At 30.8% G+C, this 18,964-nt stretch overlaps 1 protein-coding gene across 1 annotated transcript in view; it reads right to left on the reverse strand.

The window, feature by feature from the left end:
- Positions 1-8,693: 8,693 nt before the first annotated feature.
- Positions 8,694-18,964, reverse strand: part of Vps13 (vacuolar protein sorting 13C) — a 32,298-nt gene continuing 22,027 nt past the window's right edge. The window contains exons 40-59 of the mRNA XM_011498313.1: positions 18,388-18,429; positions 15,845-15,901; positions 14,735-14,938; positions 14,432-14,569; positions 13,937-14,083; positions 13,621-13,769; positions 13,448-13,559; positions 12,988-13,226; positions 12,111-12,273; positions 11,816-12,032; positions 11,447-11,622; positions 11,128-11,247; positions 10,918-11,039; positions 10,492-10,805; positions 10,189-10,310; positions 9,882-10,051; positions 9,672-9,786; positions 9,388-9,519; positions 9,140-9,307; positions 8,694-9,016 (exon numbers count right to left, since the gene is read on the reverse strand). Coding sequence (XP_011496615.1) covers positions 8,963-9,016; positions 9,140-9,307; positions 9,388-9,519; positions 9,672-9,786; positions 9,882-10,051; positions 10,189-10,310; positions 10,492-10,805; positions 10,918-11,039; positions 11,128-11,247; positions 11,447-11,622; positions 11,816-12,032; positions 12,111-12,273; positions 12,988-13,226; positions 13,448-13,559; positions 13,621-13,769; positions 13,937-14,083; positions 14,432-14,569; positions 14,735-14,938; positions 15,845-15,901; positions 18,388-18,429 — 2,961 coding nt within the window. The 3' untranslated portion in view covers positions 8,694-8,962. The remainder of the gene's footprint in view (positions 9,017-9,139; positions 9,308-9,387; positions 9,520-9,671; positions 9,787-9,881; positions 10,052-10,188; positions 10,311-10,491; positions 10,806-10,917; positions 11,040-11,127; positions 11,248-11,446; positions 11,623-11,815; positions 12,033-12,110; positions 12,274-12,987; positions 13,227-13,447; positions 13,560-13,620; positions 13,770-13,936; positions 14,084-14,431; positions 14,570-14,734; positions 14,939-15,844; positions 15,902-18,387; positions 18,430-18,964) is intronic.

The raw sequence follows: 18,964 nt of genomic DNA on the forward strand, positions 1-18,964 counted from the left end.
CTCGGACTGCCTCAGCAGGACCCCCATGGAACGATAAGCCTTCGGTTTTCGTGCGCCTATTCAACGGGCTTATAGACTCATTGTAAATCAGTCAATCAAACAGTTATCAGTCATTACGCCATTCAACCAGTGTTTCCTATCACACAACAAGTCACTCAATTATACTTACGCAATGAAGCCATCCCAAGGTATACACATTTTAATTATCAAATGTGCTACAACTTACAAGCAGTCAAGGGTTCTGACTGCATTACGAAATACTACACTGCTACAACAAGCATGGTTTCAAGGTATTTTCTTACACTTCAAGGTCACACATCCTACATACACATGTGTGCATATATACTCTGCAAGGTCACGCGTCCTACACAGGAGTGTGAACATATTACTTACTGCTAATTCTTGGAAATATTAGCAGTAGCCAACTTATTGTATGCACCTCAAGGCCAGACATCTTACACAGGCGTATGAGCATAATTCTGCTAATCCTTACAACGTAGAGTCTCGTACATTCGAACAACTAAAGGCGTTCCCCACAACAAGCGTGAGGTCTTTAATACCAGACGAATGTGTCATTAACTTTTGACTCTATCAACTCCAACTCTATTGTCACGATACAGGCTCACATCCTTAAGACATTGACCACAATCGTTCCTTCCTCTGAACCCGCATCACATGACTGGCCACACCTGAAGGGCCTACCGTTAGCAGCTCCACAATATTTTCTACCTCGCGTAGTACACATCATTTTGGGAGCTGACATGTATCGACAAATAATCAAGACTCAAGTCATCACCGACTCTTCACATGTGCGAATGGCTCAATTGTCCATTTTTGGATGGTTTGTATCTGGGACCAGCAATTTCTTAACGAAATTCGAAGGTCACAGCATTTCATGTTTCTTGGCATGATGAGTAAGACACACTACAGGAACTACTGACGAAATTTTCGATTTTGGATGAAGTGCGTTAAGGCCCACCATCAAGCGCACACCAGAAGAACAACAGTGCGAGGAACACTTCAAGAATACCCACTCACGCGATTCAGGGGAAGATACATCGTTCGAATTCCGCTTACATCCTCCGCTGATAATCTTGGATCCACGTACAGTACTGCGCACCGTTTTACTTACAGAGTCTGTTGAAAAAATTCTCAAAAGCCGAAGAATATCAGCTACAATATCATCAGTTCATGATGGAATATGAAAATCTTGACCACATGATACGAGCTCCTACAGCTTCCAGTCATCAAATACAATACTACCTGCCGCATCACGGTGTACTCAAACCAGACAACTCTACTACAAAATTAAGAGTGGTATTCAATGATTCCAACAAGTCAACATCAGGACTTTCTCTCAATGATATTTTGCATACTGGACCTAACCGAAATGTCGGGATTTAGGTTAGGTCCAGTATGCAAAAAATACAAAGAAAAGTACACTATTATTTGAGAATGCGAGACCATTTTTTAATGCAAATAAAACATCTGGCAAGTAACATCGTGAAATTTGTATTTAAGACTTCAAATCTTTCCTGCTCATAATTATTTAGCACTAGTGTCATAAAACATCTGGAAAACTTCAATGAAGCGTGCTCATGCTTCCAGTGCAGTAAAACTTAACGGGTTTATTGCCGGGAGAACCCCAAAGTAGATTCAGAACGAATATCACGTAACGAAATCACGAACACGTGCTTGCAATGGCCATACGTGCGCACTCGGCCTTTAAGACAATGCTTGCATTGTTCTTGGCTATACCACATCTGGTCGATAGCATTGGAAAATTGACCACGCCCAAGCGGACCCTTCTTCGAGCCAAGTCCCAGAGAGGGATGAGGCAACCAAGGAGAGGTGATCAATGAAAAAGGCTCGCCACCTTCCGACACTTTCCCGATTAGCGAGACTGAGCCCGGAAGGAAGTGGAAATGAAGGCGTGCATAATCTATTGTGCTGCCCAAGATCAACCTCTGATTGATTAATTAAAAAAAGAAAGCGTCCCAAGTGGAACAGGACCAGTGAACCATTTAAGAAAGGACAATGTAATTTACCAGCACTTATTCTATTCTGTTACGGATTGCAGCAGTTTTTAAGCGGAATAAAAAGTGGGAGAGGTATGAGCGCGCGAGCATTTGTTTTGTAACAAATGACTAACGGACTCAAAGAATGCTTATAACAGAAAAACTCGAATATATTACTATAATTCCAAAAGTAATAACAAATGAACTCTACGAGTCTATGCCCTATTGACGTTACGACAAATATCGGCATAGCAACGGCCACCGATGCACTATCGGCGCAGCTAGTTTATACGAGAATATTTAAGGAGCTGCAAATGACGCTCTCGTCCTCTTACTTAGTTCACTTAGTTCAATCAAGCAATCATCAAGATCAAATTGTTCTTCTACAAGTCAATGCCATTTACACAGAGATCGCCTTCAATTCACACAAATCGCCGTCCTACAAATCAAACACCACTTACATAGAGGTCACATCCAATACACAACGATCTATCTCCACATATGTAAGCTACGCTATTACACACGTCCTTACGTACCATCAATACAACTGAGATTGACTCCACACACGTAAGCTACGCTATTACACATGTCCTTACGTACCGTCAATACAACTGAAATCGACTTCACACACGTAAGCTACGCGATTACACACGTTCTTACGAATCACTAACACACGGATCCGTGAACTGAGTAAGCAGCAATACCAAAACCACGGCATCATTGCCATTCATCAGTGACGTAATACACCAACACACCACTCAAGCCTCTCCAACTCATCGGCAGCGGCAACGGCGGCATCAATTCTCCTCATCAGTGACGTCACACACCAGCGCCACCACCCAGGCCTCTCCAGCGTATCGGTAGCGGCAATCGGTAGCGTCAATTACGCACCATACCACAAGAATACACTTATAAGATTATCATCATTCACATCACCTGAAGAAACTCTCACCCTTTCATTGTATCATTCATTCAATCTCACCTTAATAGACTACTGATTATTTATTATATCTTTATATTCAATAAAAGGGAAAACCAACTCATACAAAGGCAGTATTGAATTATTGCATTGTCTATTCCACTTGCCAGCAAGCCTCCCTTCACCATCTCAGGGAAGCGTTATTTAGTCTGATCTCAGACACAACTGATTGAACGAGATAATACAATATTATTACCTATTCATCTTAGTCTATTACATTTATTGGGTGAAGGAAATATTCTTTATATAGAAACATAAGTAAAAATCAGTTCAAATGTGGTATAAATGGAAACCAAGCATTTAAATCTGTATTTAAGAAATATGGAACTGAGGAAATAAAGAAAGCATGATTCTATGGCAACAAAATGTACTGAAAATATTAAGAATCAGGTTATAATATTTGATTGTTTAAGTTGCTATTTCTCTAAAGATAAATAATTAAGTATATAGTTATTCCTTTTGAAATTGTAAAAATGACAAATTTCCGTAAAATAATTAAAAGATTCTATTTGGATTCTTAAATTACTGGCTAACGTTGTTAATACGTAATTCTATTATATTCAATCGATTGTAAAATATTGTCAAAATTGTACAGAGCTATTATGGTGATTGTTAGCAATAAACCATATTCAATAAACATCTTACTGTTGTACAATGATAAACATTCAGAATTTGTAAATTATTATTAGAGATCAATTAAGCATATTTTGTCTTTACTTGTCCAGCATTTCCCACACAACATCTCTAGTGTTTTTTTTTGTTCTAAGTTGATTTTGCACGTTTGGCTGACGAGTCAGATTTTTGGAATTATTTTTTGAACAACTATCAATTGACAACGGTTACTTATGGAACACAAGCTGCACCCTTCCTGGCAGTCAGATCGCTATTGCAACTAGTGGAAGATGAGGGAGAAAAGTATGCTCTTGCTGTGCCTACCATCATTCATGGAAGATATGTTGAGGACATCTTCGGGAGTGCGGACCTCCAATTGAAGAACCTCTGCATGGTGGGCGGTTTATACATATAGAAGACCAGAAAAGTTACGACCATCTACCTGTACGTGCAACGCACATTACCACTCCGTGGCAGCCATAAAGGAACAGTAAGACAGATAAAAATCCATTATCAACACTTAGAATTATTATAGTGTAATTTAACGGGATGACAGCAATAAATACCAATAAATAAAATATTTGTTCGATTTTAAAGGGTTAGCTTATGGCTCGAACTGCCAATTCAATAGTTCAGTGGATTAGTCTCTCGGCAGGATAATTTTAAAGGAAATCAATAACAGACAAGGCTGAAAAATATAATATATTTATTAAAACAAGATGGTTAATGATTGTAAAACAATTATTATAATATTGCACTGTTGTGTAGAAATAAATAATTCTGTTGGATTATTCAATTGATGTGTTTTTGTAATTCTTATGCTATGAAGGCTTCTATTGATATTACTGTGTTGCTTTGAGGTTATGCTGATGTTGTCAATGTCAGCTGATGTCGTCAGTCAATCATGCTTGTGAGGCAGCATGAGAAGATGGTAGTTGAATCAAGTATGCTTGATTGATGAATAGCTATACTTGATGAGTTGTTAGATCTTAAATGGAATTTATTATGTAATCGATTATGTCTTTGATTATGTACAAGGGACAGCAGTAGAATCTAGTCACAGGTAAAAACAATTAAAGGTAAGATTTCTAATTCGTGAAGGATTTAACAATCTGTATTTATAGAGTCTATTAGTCGATCTATGTTGCTCTTGTGTAACCAATGTGTGTGAACCACAGTGACTCTTGAGTCAGCTGTTCAGGGCCTGTACGATGTCGAGGGTTAGTTCGAGAGAGCGTAAGTGTGCCCGATCGACAATAGCGCGAGATGTGACTTGTTTATTTATTAATATAAATATGTACCTGGTGAACTGCAGGTTTGATGTATTCGATGCTGTGTAGGTAATGTTCCCCTTGATTACAATTCCATTGGCCTCACTGTAATCACTTATTAAAAAACTGCCAATTATCGTTTCTATGCACGCGGGTACTCTTTACTATGTTGCCGAAAATATGGCTACGCGGCGTCTTTACAGTATTCTTGCACTGACCGGCAGTTACGCTTGATGGAGAGCGAAGTGATTTTACGAATGAGCCTATGTTACCGAAAATGTGGCCACGCGGCGTCTTTACAGTATACTATGCACTGACCGGCAGTTACGCTTGATTGAGAGCAGAGTGATTTTACGAATGAACCTCGGCTCATGGCACATTGCGTTTAAATGTGCATGCGGCATCTTCAGCGCCGGCAACAGTGTCGATGCGCGTCCCTTCCAGAAATTTTCCTTTGGCGTGAGAAAACGAAGCTTCTAGAAGTTTCGCAGGCGTCCCTTTATTGTGAGTGCTGGCAGTAAATTATATTTCAACTCGTAAACTTGCTCGGACTTGCCGAGTTTTGTTTGTAAACATTTTGCTCGAGTACCCGCCTCGGTCCGCACTTGCGGATCAGCCTAGGCGCACGTGATGGTCAACCTTGCTGCACGCGCGGTCAGTCTAGGCGCACATGCGGTACGCCGGACTGCGTATATGACCTTTCTTTTGTTTGAAATTCATGGAACTGCATCAATCCCGAACAATATTAATTATTGAATACATGGACTATCCTGTCCACTTTCCCGCAATCCTCCCATCAACCATCTGGAGTTTACATTTAACTTTAGATATTTGGCCCTCCTCGCCCGGTACTCTATTTTTAGGCATTTTGGTCCTTCGAGCCGAATAAGTGGACATTAGTGCATTTGTTCAGTATTAATACAAATCCAGTAGGCACAGCTATACTCAGATTATATATTGGAAGTTCTAATCATAAGGACATACGGCATTTATGTCACAAATCATTCACGAATCTCCAGCAAGTATTTTATTATTGTTCTTCTCTAATACTGCATTAATGTTGAGATGTCACACCATGAGATGAAATAAGTCAAGGGAAAGGTGCTGATTCATCGATCTCACAAGAAAGTAACAATCGTATTACCCGAAGTGGTACGAGGATAGTAATATAATAGAACTCATTGTCAAGGCTCAAGGTCAGTGCAGCCGTATTACAGCAATAAAAAAACTAGCTTTGGAACTCCCATCGTCCCATTCAAAAACGTTCTTAGAAGAAATCGTAGGTATCAAGGGACTAATGGATGATAATGGACAAGGCATTCACAAAGGAGCATAATTACATGGAACAAACTAGGCCTGGGGTATTACTCACACATACCTAATGAACAATGTACACAGTGAAATACTTGATATTTATTCAAACGTGCATATAACCATCAACAAATTACCCCACTCAAGCAGTCAAAAGACGTCCTCGGCAATTCCTACTACAAGGCTCATCAATATCTACTATGCTTAATAGAACAATTATCAAAAGATGGAATCTATCGTGAGCACTACGAAACTTCATGAACGAATATGCAGAACTCAGCATATGACAAGAGCCAGTTCACCGAGCATACTTCAAAGACAAAGCCGTTTCAAAGGTAAACGCAACATTATCCTAAGTAATCTCAATGCCTGAGCCCAAACCGACTTCATTCGCGAAAAAAGAGAACAACAAAGAAAGTAAGAAATCTCAAGGAGCCGTACGATATTATAGGTAAAATAGACTAAGTCCACCAGTTTACTGGTCCAAGAAAAGTGAAGGGAAGTGGGAGTGGAAGCGCATTAATTGAATATTTAGCACATCTGCTTTGCGTGCTGTTTATTACCTTTTATTTTACAAACAACACTATAATGATTCTATGTTGATGATGATAATCGTTGAGATCTTGCAGTTCCGTGGTGGTTACCACGTGGTGTTAGCATGCACTACATACAAAGGTAGGAGATGGTAAATCTCCAGATCCTCTTGATGTAGTGCGCTTGATTGTAAATTACTACTACATCATTCTTCCTTGACGACTCCAGCTTGAGTGAATTCTCTCTTGTGGTCGTCTCCCTTAAAAGCATTCCGCTAACCACGACGTCCACTTACGGAACGTTTACTTCCTTGGCTACGGCGTCTCTAGTTGGAGCGCCCCTAGCGGCAGCGCTTTCAATCAGAAGGAGTAGTCTTCTAGTGGCTTTCCCGTCAAGAGGACCTTGATTGAAGCGTCCCCCTTTGCCGATCCAAGCGACAGTATGGCTAGACTTGACAACAGTGGATGCGCTGTGTACCGTTAGATTTTTATTTTTTGGTGTAACGACTATTTCCAGATGTCTAATGACCTGGGTTTTCCAGATATTTAACGACTTGGGAAGTTGGGTTCTTGCAATTTCGAGCAAAATTTTATTTAAATTCTAAATTTGGATTGAATTTCGAGAGCATCAAAAATTTATACAATAAAATTGAAATATATTTATTATTAAACATTTTAAAAATACTTAATAATTGAATAAAAACTTTATTAAAATTTTTATTTTATACTTTTAAATATAATTTTATATTAAATATAATAATTTAATCACTCGCGTGAGCCCACACACACACACACACACACACACACATATATATATATATATATATACAAGCTGGAATCATATTCGTAGGATATCATATATGAAATAATAAATCTTAAATTTAATCATCAGTGTCTATTTATTTGTAAAGTTTACAATATGAGACACAGCAAACAAAAATATATAGTCTCACAATTATATTAATTATAAATCGTACAGCATCGCATCAACTTATTCTTTCAGTGTTTTACACGTACATAATAAATATTTTTCATTTTACTAACATTTCGATAATAAACCGCAAAATAAATACTTTTAAGGCTCTATAAAATGCTCTCTGTTTTTAATAGAATCTTGCAAAATAATATAAAAGACTGTATTCATATTATGACCTATTTTTATTTTAAATACAGATAAAGAAAAACGACTGATAACGAATAAATGTAACTACATTTGTGGAGAACATTTACATAGAATTGATGTTTAGATACAATTTTCTCAGTTTTGACATTAGTAGCTTTTTCGTAGTATCTAAAAAATCAGCATATTATTTTTTTTAAACTAACATCATTCAACAACGAATGATCTTCCATGATATCTTTGATAATGTATAATCTTTAAAAACTTAAAGATTTATTAAAATTTGATATTGTACAACATAATGGATATTAAGCTTATGTAGTCGATATAATTGAGAAATTTTCATTATCATTAATATAAAAATTGTTATATTTAAAAACAAATATTGTCAATTATCTTAAAATTAAATTTATATACTCCTTAAGTAGTTATTCTATTTTAAAAATTATAAATTTATATTGTACTCTTTGTAAAAAAAGTTTACACTTGCATGGAAGAATCACATTGTTTTATTTTCGTTTTAACGAATGTAGCTGTTGAGGCCATGAAGACTATATGTAAAGTTCTTCAATATCACCGTTTTGTATATATATATATATATATACATATATATATATATATATATTTATTATATGTAATAATAAATGGGATTCGCAAGAAATTATCATTTACATCTCGGTAATTAACATATAACCGGGCACAGAGCGGATTTACCTAGAAAAGTTAATAAATCAAAAAATAAAAAATTGGTGCATCTGACAAAATATGTTTAAGATAACTACGTATTAATTGTTTGGTCAACAACTATGCTGCTGTAGTAGTTCCTTAGTATTTTTATTTAACTTGTGTAAAAGCTATTTCCGGTTTATACGATTTATTGAAATCACAATATTTTTAGCTTCTCTATTTAGTCGAGGTAGGAAGAATACTTTCTTTTATAGTTTATTGGAGCTTATTTTTTCCTCGGCTATCCTCGTTTTTACGTGAAGCGTGTTATCAGTCTTCGTTAAGTGAATGCGATATTTTATGCTTCAGCAATTGTAAAAAGAGATTTTCCTTTTTGATAGACAAATTTTATTTTCTCTATCTTATCGTGTCTTATAAATTTATTGGTCTAATTATCCTAGCGATTCATATTGGCGAAGTTGTTCTTGTATTTTGCTGTACAGTAACTGAAATCAACAATCATGAATTTATTACAAATTATTAACTTTCATTAATGAACATAAAAATTCATTTTACAATGTTAATTCGTTACTTCTTTTTTTGTTTATTGTTATTATTAAACAAATTACCTGCTTTGATTGTAAATCTGGTATTAAAAAGATTTTTAATGTATCCATATTACTAAATAATCCTCCAAGTTTTCTTTTCTTTTGAGTATCTTTTATACTAATTTGTACTCCTTTATCGACCATTACGGGCGGTGGATCAATTTCTTGCCAAGTATACGACCAATCAACCTTGAAAATTATGAAAACGCATTGTTTTTAATATTACAATTTTCTATACTTATGAAGTAAAATTAACAAAAATGACTAACCTTCCATCCCCCAAATAAATCGCATCTCTCTAAATATGCAATTCTTTTATCGGTTAGTAATAAGACATCTTTATTTATATACATGTGCAAATTATAAATATCGGTGTTTGCATATCTTCCTTTTTCGAGTTCCTAAGAAAAACATTTTTTTTTTGTTTATTTAATGATATATTTTATAAAAATATTTAAGACAATTGCACCTTTGCTAAATCGAAATATCATAAGCTCTTAAAAGTCACTAAATATAAAATATAAATATAGTAAATGGTAATGGTTCTACTCACAACAAGAATCTTATTGCCTTCCGCATCATCGCGTATGTATGGTCGTACTAAGCTATCAGGTTGTAAAAATCTTGGAGGTCGAACTCTCTTAACTTCAACAATTAAATCGGTTGCTCTAAAAATAATAATGAAAAAAAAATAATAACAAAACGTACGAAAAACATTTAATGATAATTATTACAATTTTTTATCTAATTATAAATAATATACCTCCGTACTGCTCCTAGGGAGCCGCTTGCAAAGTCAACAATTCCAGCAGTTGGTCTTGTAACCAAACCAACTACCCCTTTTCCAAAACCTTTAAAGAATCCTTCAACACCTTCTTGTTTAGCACCTGAATATGGTTTCATAACAACTCCAGAAATACCATCGACTACGCCCTGTTTTAAATAACCGTATTAATTGAAATAAATATAAAATCTCTATGAAATATTTACAAATTTAACAATTTATTACGCTTATAATATATAGTATATATATACTATAAATGTTCAATATTTTATATAATATTTTATACCATAACTAAGCCTTTTCCGCTTCTTGCAAGTCCTTCCTGTAGATTTGCAGGTTGTTTATTGATTTGCTCTTGGCGTTTGCGTTGATAATCTTTATCGAAGGTTAGAGCAGCAAGACCCTTACCTATTATTATACAAACAGTTTTGAATATAAATTAATGTTATACCTTCAAATAAAAGATATTTAATAAAAATATATTAATAAATAAATAAATAGCATTAAATAATATTCAATTGATAATTTGACTAATTTTTGTTAAATGAGCTGTAATTATAATTTATAATAAGTTATATTTAATGCGTACCCATTGCTCCAGTTATTTTTGATACAGCTCCTGCCATTCCACCAACGGTATGACCAAACATACTTCGTACTCCTAGTAAAAGTCCCTCAGCGAATTCACCAGGCCCTTGTATAAAACCTTGAAAAGGTTCATAGAAAAGATCTTCAACGCCTTTCATAGCACCAACGACTAATCCATAAGGATTTCCAATAACATCTAAACCGAGGACTAAAACATAAAGTTGTTTGATCGCTTGGCCAGCATAGTGACTGGTAGCCTCGGAAATTAGTTGTTTGTGGGTCATAAATACGTAATCTCTTTCAAAATAGCCTAGTCTAAATGAGAAAAATGGATAAAACTTTATTAAAGTACATATTATTTATTATATAATATTACGATACACGAGGTTAGTATTTTGATAGTTAAAAATAATAAACAAATACATACTTGAAAACGATATCATTTATATCTGTTATCGTAACACCAATGCCTTGAAGTAAAACATTGACAACTTGTGGAACTGCAGAAGGTCCACTGCCACTACCAGTCATAGAGAAGCTTATATGAATCTGAATTAAATGCAATGATTTTGTATTTTAGAATATTTAGTCTAGAAAAACTAATGCAATTCTATATAATAAGAAATATTTGACAAACCTTTAATGGCGAGAAATGTAGTAAATCAAAGAAATTTTTCTGCTCCGCAACAGTTATTAAATTAACATGATGCAAAAGTGGTTCATTCACCAATTTCATATCAACTTTAAACAATTGACCCTGTACATTATATTTTATATTCATTTGATTAAAACTAGTGAAATAAATTATAAATAAGTAATTAAAACATAAGACGTTTTTAATTCAATTTCGAGTTAAAATATTAAGATTGACATTTTTATAAAATAATACATAAAAAATTATATTAGAATTAATTCTGTTGATAGAGACGTATGAAATAATAATACATTAAATTTACCTCTTGAGTTTCGTTTGCTTCATCAGCTTCAAAAAGTAGCATCAAAGCATTCATAAATGCTAAATCTACTTTCACGTGGAATTCCTGAATAAGAACTTTAAAGTATCGGAATTGCTGTACATTGCTGTGTTCCAACAAACGTTTTACCATACTCAACTCAGCAAACGGTTTCATTACTTCTAACAAAAGCATTGTTAACACACACATACGCACATATATATATATATATATATATATATATATATATATATATATATTTAAATAAAAATAAGTTTGATAGTATTTTATATGTTACATCAATATTTGATAAATATTATTATAATTTTCCAAGTATAATTTCATTATACTGCAAAAATAAACGATAATTACCTGAACTTTGTGATATACTTTTCGGCGGTGGTACGGGAGCTAAAATAACCGGGAAAATACAATCCGAGAGTTGATTATCTATTTGAAGTCTGTTAATTTTTGCATGTAATTGCACTTGATGCGCAGACGTTCGATATTGTAACCAAAGGCCAGTTTGAAAAGTGCGACGTATGTAACGCCGATGAGGTTTTAACATTTCCATGTTCAAATAATCGACCTAAAATTATGATTAATTATGACGGCTCGTTAAATTATAACATTACAACCTGAAATTAATATTTCTATTAATTCGTACCTCTAATTTAGGATCTAGCATAATGCGATAGTGCGTTTCTTTATCTATTTGAAGCTCCTTTATATATTTTTGGTATCCTTCTTCAATAAGACAAACTTCTCGTTCATTTAAACCACGCCATCCACTATTTACGAACTTACGATTTTCCCAAATTACTCCGGAGCTAAAATGAAAATTTTTATGTATTATGTATTAACTATAAGTGAAATATATTCAACCTTGATTAGAAATTAATATTATCTAAAAAACAAAATAATAAAAAGAGAATTATTAATCTTAATCTGTCAAATAAATATTTAGAAAAAATATATTCTATAAAGCGGTATTATGAAATAGACAATTACTTCAAAAGTATTTTTACGATTAATAAGTGAAATATTTACAATTACAATATTATAATTGTAACAATTAATTGTTATATATTAATAATTAATAATTTTTATAAAAATAAATTTGTATATGGTTCACGAGCATAGTAATAAATGCGTAATATATAAGAATATTATATTGAGTGTTGTTTACGAAATTTTAGATCTATGTAGTAGTGTAGGCATTAAGAGGAGCAACGTAGTAACTGGTAACAAAGAGAAAAAGAAAGAATACAGTTCTTGTTGATACATTATTACATTAAATAACAATTCTTGGACTAGTAAATTTGATTAAGCATCCGTATAAGTAACAATTATAGGTTAATTATCACCGGGAATTATTATTTAATAGAAAATACTATTTATTGATTGAATTGGAAATTAATAATTGTCATTTTATATTCAATTTTATTAGTGAAATCAACATTTTTTTTTACTAATTGTATCCAAATTGTATTGTATTTACAACAACTAAACAATTAAGTAAAAGAGAACTTAATTCTACTTACCTAGCAATACACATATATAGAAGTTCAGACTTATTAATGTTATTAACCAGTGATAATCCGACACCATGAATACTTATGGTGATATCTTGGTCTATAATCTCAAGATCACCCACAAACTGACAATCTTGAGCGATTTTTAAATTCGACGTAAAAAGTAATACTCGCTGTATACCATCTAAGAAAGAGACGTAATAAGCTTCTTCGTTATAATCAGGTATCGTGAAGGCTCCCAAGTTATCCTTTTAAACATATTTTTAATTTGAATTATTCTATGGATACTATAAATTAACAATATTTTTTTGCTCAAATATTATCATATTAAAAAAAATAGTGTTATTTAAAATGTTAAAGTAGTGTTTAATTTAATATGTTAAATAATAATAATAAAAAAATTAATAAAAGTGGTATTACTTAACGTAATTAATGTATAAATAATATTAAAAAAAGATTTTTAACGCACTTTACGAAGTGTATCTGAAATATCTTTTTTATTTCCAGCATCCCACATTATAAGTCTTGGCCCTGCTGGATTTTCCCAGGTATAAAACATTCGATTATAAGATTGTAAGGTTCTAAAATAAATAATCAGATTATTTCAATATAAAGTAAATCATTAATTCTTAATGTTTTTACCTGATATTTAGGGATCCCTTCTCCCAAATATTAATAGGATAAGGCGTATGATTTATTATTAAAGCTAGAGCATTTCCATAAGTATAAGCTGAAAACGATATGTAAACTCCACCTTCGTTAATTTGTACGTCAACGTTGATACCGCCGAACTATCGAAGTAACATTTTAATTTAAATTTTAGATTAATTTGCTTTATAATTACTTTCATCGAAGTAGAAAATGAAAAATAACTTAAATCTTTACGAAAGGTATGAGAAGTATTTTTAAAACACTAATGGGAAATATCAAAATATGAGTCCAAAATAAAATTACAAACCTTATTGTCGAGTCTCAATAGAGTACTATGGACATCCGTATATATGAAAGCCGAAGTTTTCTCGGAATAGCCGGCGACTTTAGCCTTTAGAGTTTTTACCTCCTGTTCTGTGTTAGGCCAAAGTGCAGTGCATTCGCCAGGTGGAACCTATAATAAAAAAATCAAATTTTTTACCTAATTATTCTTCCTACGAAAAGAATAATTTATTTATAAAATAGCTCAAGTAGGTTGTGAATCGTAATTCATATTACGGACACCCGATTTTGGGTTTATGCAATATATTTATTAAAATGGAACTTTTTATGTTTAAAAAATATCAGAATTTTAATAATTGTTTATCAAATAAATTAAAACTATAAAATTTAATATATATATATATATATATATATATAAAGATCGAGCTTCGTGTAAACAAGCTTTTATTAAACCTACAACAAGTCTATAACACAGCAAACGATTAGTTTTTCAAAATTTAAATGATGAAAATTGACGAACCTGAATAATTTGATCGGCTGAACGTTCGGCTTCTTGACACTCGATAATAAAATCGGCATTATTAATTAAGACAAAATAAGGTGTAAAAGTTATTTGCTTTGTCAACGAATTGTAGGTCAACTGATTATGTACTCCAATCTGAAAAATAATAAATCGGTAAGATTACTTTTTGCTCATCTTAATCGCATCATTACCTTACCCTAATCATCAACCTTGCGCTATATAGTCAACTATCATTTCATATTTAATGTTTCTTTAATAATGAAGTAGGACTTATTTTAAGGCATAGCCGAATACACATACTTGATAAATTTTTCCATTGTACTTGCAAGATACGACGCCCTTACTGCCAGCCACATCGATGGAAAACTTATCGGACCACTCGCCATTCTCAATCCTAATCATCGCTTTTTTCTTGCCAAAGAAAACCTTAGATTTAAATGAAAATAGAATTGGTCCTTTGAATGTCTCCGGGTGATAAAGTACGTTCAAATGATCCTCCGAGCTCTGAAATCATAAACGGCCCTTTAATGATTTCTGGAAGCATCCAACTTATTTTTCAATTACGTGCACATATAATTTTATTAATCGTATGTAACTGGACAAGCCATGATACTTCCACGAATTTCCAATGAATTTTATGGTTTATAATGAAAGGAGATCCCCTAATCGATTTATGCAATTTTAACAAATTGTTAGTTATTAATATGATTAATATTGTGATAAGGAGATCGTATATTACATTATTATATATTAGATTTTTAAAGCTGCGCTTTATTTTTAAATTATAAAATAAATATTATTGTTATCATTGTCCAATCTTACGTATTACGTATTATATACTTGACTAAAATATTTCGGAACCATTTGATATATTAAGAAAAAGAAATGTTTGTTAAACCTTTGCAACATTGATGTGTTTAGAATTAAAAGTGCTTAATAATTCAATAAATGTATTTATTTCACAAAACGTTCTTAATTAATATTTTCATTTAGTGTATAAATCTAACAACTTTATAGACATACCTATTGAAAATTTTAAAAATTTAATAAATTTATTATCAATATAATTATCATAAATTAATAAGCATTAGTAGCAAATCATAAATGATAACGATACATATTACATGAGCATCATGCAACTCACCTATTGATTGAGACAGACAATTTACAACAACAAAAAGAATAACAAAGTACGTGTGTATTAATAAAACAATATTTTCTTACGATAATAATAGATATTGATAGAGGCCCGTAAAACTATTCGGCTCTTAAATGTAATTATTATATCATAAAAAAATACTTTTTTTTACACAACATGTTTTTCATGAAAGTTATTGGGAAGTGTGATTAATTGTTGGTATGGAGTAAGAATGTTTGAAAAAAAAATTGTGTCAAAGTCACCGAGGGCACCTTCTTCATTCCTCGTCGTCCGCGCCGTTGACCAGAATTGATACAGAAAAGCTTTTTCTGAAAGATATCTCATTTACGTATGTTGTGTGCTTTCGCAATATCATTTAATTGTACTTTATTTATATATGTATCTTAACAAAATTTCAAATAATGAAGAAAATTTGCATTTCATCGGCAATAAATACATTCAACAGTTTGTATTAAAAATGTGTGACGACAATTTGAAAATAACGTTAACAATCCTTGCATTTATTTATAAATTATTTCCTAAATTCATTCAATTTTTTTGATTTTTATTTTAAGCAGTAAAAATTAAATTTATAATAAAAATAAATTATTCAAACATGTAAAAAAAAAAGAAACATTTTATAAGATTTATATTTTATATGTTTATTTAATAAATATATTAAATATATAACAAATTAAAGACATTTTGTCTTATTCTCAATATTTGAATACTAATTGCATAGTTAATAAGATGTAAAAGTGTTACTTTGCTAGTAAAAACTAAATGAATATTTCATTCGTATAAATCAATGCATATATATATATAGTAAAACTCTGTTGCCATTTGTCCAAAAAAATGTATTTATAAGAAAAAATATTAATTATAGATTATCAAATTTAAATGATTTTCTGAAATCTATCATCCGACAATCATAATGGCGTAATACAATTTACTGTTTAAGAAGTAAAAAATAAATCATTTTGTTATAGACAAATTTGATTAAACATGTCTATGTATTAAGAAATATCGAAGACAAATATATAAATAAATAATCATTGATAACAAGTACTAATTTAAAAAATGCAATTTTTCAAACATCAAGTTCATCACATAAAATTGCATACAATACCACATTATATTAGTTGCACAAAAAAGAGATTGGTACCTGATATTTTGATAAATATTTAAATCATTTGTATTGAAATTACTCATCATTGGATTTATATATCAGATATATATAATAAAATTTTGTATTAAATATAGCATTTATCGATATATTAAACTTGCAAAATAAAATTGATTATTATCTGGAAATTATTGACGCTTGATATATAAATTTTATTAAAAATAACAGTATGCTATTAGAAGTGAAACCCTTAATAAACTACTATTAATCTTGAAGTGAAAATATTTATTATTTTTTAAAAGTATTTATGTAAAACAAACATCAGATTTTACATCCCTTTCAGTGTGCACCTAAAAAAGCAATGCCTATATATATTTATTTGAAGCGAATGTTAACCCTTTAGTTCTCATTGTTACTTTCAAAGAATATATTTTTATAATGGTTTTAGACTTTTATAAATAATTTTTTAATGTAATAATAAATTAAACGCAAAAATTCACTATTTATTCAAAGAAAGACTAAAGAATATATAAATTTTTATGTGTATTTAATTGTATACAAAAAGTTATTTAACTTCTACATTGCGTTCAACCAATACGGCGAAACGTTCTATAAATTTGCACTGTGAAAAATTTATAGAAATGTCACCATTGTAATACATTGATTTTTACATAAAAAATCACATCGTAATAATATGACCTATTACGTTTTTGCCGTTGCTGTTTTGTTTTATAAAACGCATAATAACAAAATAATTCTTGAAAATAATTAAAAATGCAAGCAAAAGATGCACTCGATATTTTTTTTTAAATTGTAAAAATGTGATCATAATATTAATTTACGCGAGTGACTTCAAAAATACAAAACATAATATTAAATACAAGAGTATCCTATTTTATGAATTACATGTAAATTATATATTCTTTATTAATTCATGCAGACTTATTTAAATTAAAGTAACTGTACATGTAGAATATACAATAATCTTTTGGTTAATTCAATATTTATAAAAGATAAGTATTAAACGTACTTTTATTTTAAACTGACAAATAATAAGTATATAAAATTCTTTCAATATATAAGCAATAATAAATATAAATTTAATACAAATGAATACTCTTTCAGAATCTTTGAAAATTATTGCAAAAGTATCGTTGGCTGTAAAATAAAAAAATGAAAATTATATTCTACGATCAACAAAGATATCTGCTTTTAAATAAGAATATCAGTTGAATAAATATATATATATATATATATATATATATATATATATTCAACAAGATACATAGATTTTATTTATATTACGGTAATAAGATAATTAAGAAATAAAGGGTTAAAATAAGTAAAAAAATAATTTTTCATATAAATAAGAAATATTATAAACCAACATTAATTTTACTCTTATTATAAAATATTGTACACTTTTTTCGAAGTCAAAATTATTGATATAAATAATTCAAATAAATATATAATGAAGAAATGTAGAGTAGTTGCGTTTCTATTTTTAATATAAATAGAATAATAAATGAGCAATAAATATTTTTACAAGCAGTTGGTATGTAATTATTCTTAATTAAAATTAAATTTAAAGCTGTCATAATAAACAAAATTAATAAATTTTCTAAGAAGCATACATAAAATTTTTAATTATATGTCAAGATTATTAAGGCAGTTTAGTTTTCTCTCTACCTTGACTGGGCTTGATTGTTCTTTGCCACCTTTACTTGATTTCTGTAAAATAATTGAAAGTCGTGTAAGTGTATTAGGACGAGGATCGATAGACAAACGTATTGAGGCTTAGAGAAAAAAATCATTGATTAAACATAAATTATATTATTAAATAAGTTATTAAATTCATTTAGAAGTTAACGGTGCAAATGGATTAAAGTAAGTTTTATTATTTGAATTAACAAATATAATCTTGTCAATTCGAAATTTTAATATCAAACACTGTATCGCACACTTTTAATTAAAATAAAAAAAAAAATGTTTTCAATTAATATTAAAATTTTAGAAATATACATATAACAAGAGGTGATATTTATTGTAGAATTTTTATTAATTCGGTCTTATTATTTTTCATGAATATTCAAATAAAATATATGTACATAAAATTTAAAAATATGAATCAATGATTTAATATAAAAAAAAGATATTAGTCAGTCAAGCTTCAAGAATTTTCAAGCTTTCTAGACGATTAAGTTTTTGTTAGAAGGATTAAAAGCAAATTTCATTCGGGTAAAATATAAATCAAAAGAAACCTTCA

Source organism: Ceratosolen solmsi, unplaced genomic scaffold, assembly GCF_000503995.2.
Source record: "Ceratosolen solmsi marchali unplaced genomic scaffold, CerSol_1.0 scaffold10, whole genome shotgun sequence".
In the NCBI taxonomy this organism is placed as follows: Eukaryota; Metazoa; Arthropoda; class Insecta; order Hymenoptera; family Agaonidae; genus Ceratosolen; species Ceratosolen solmsi.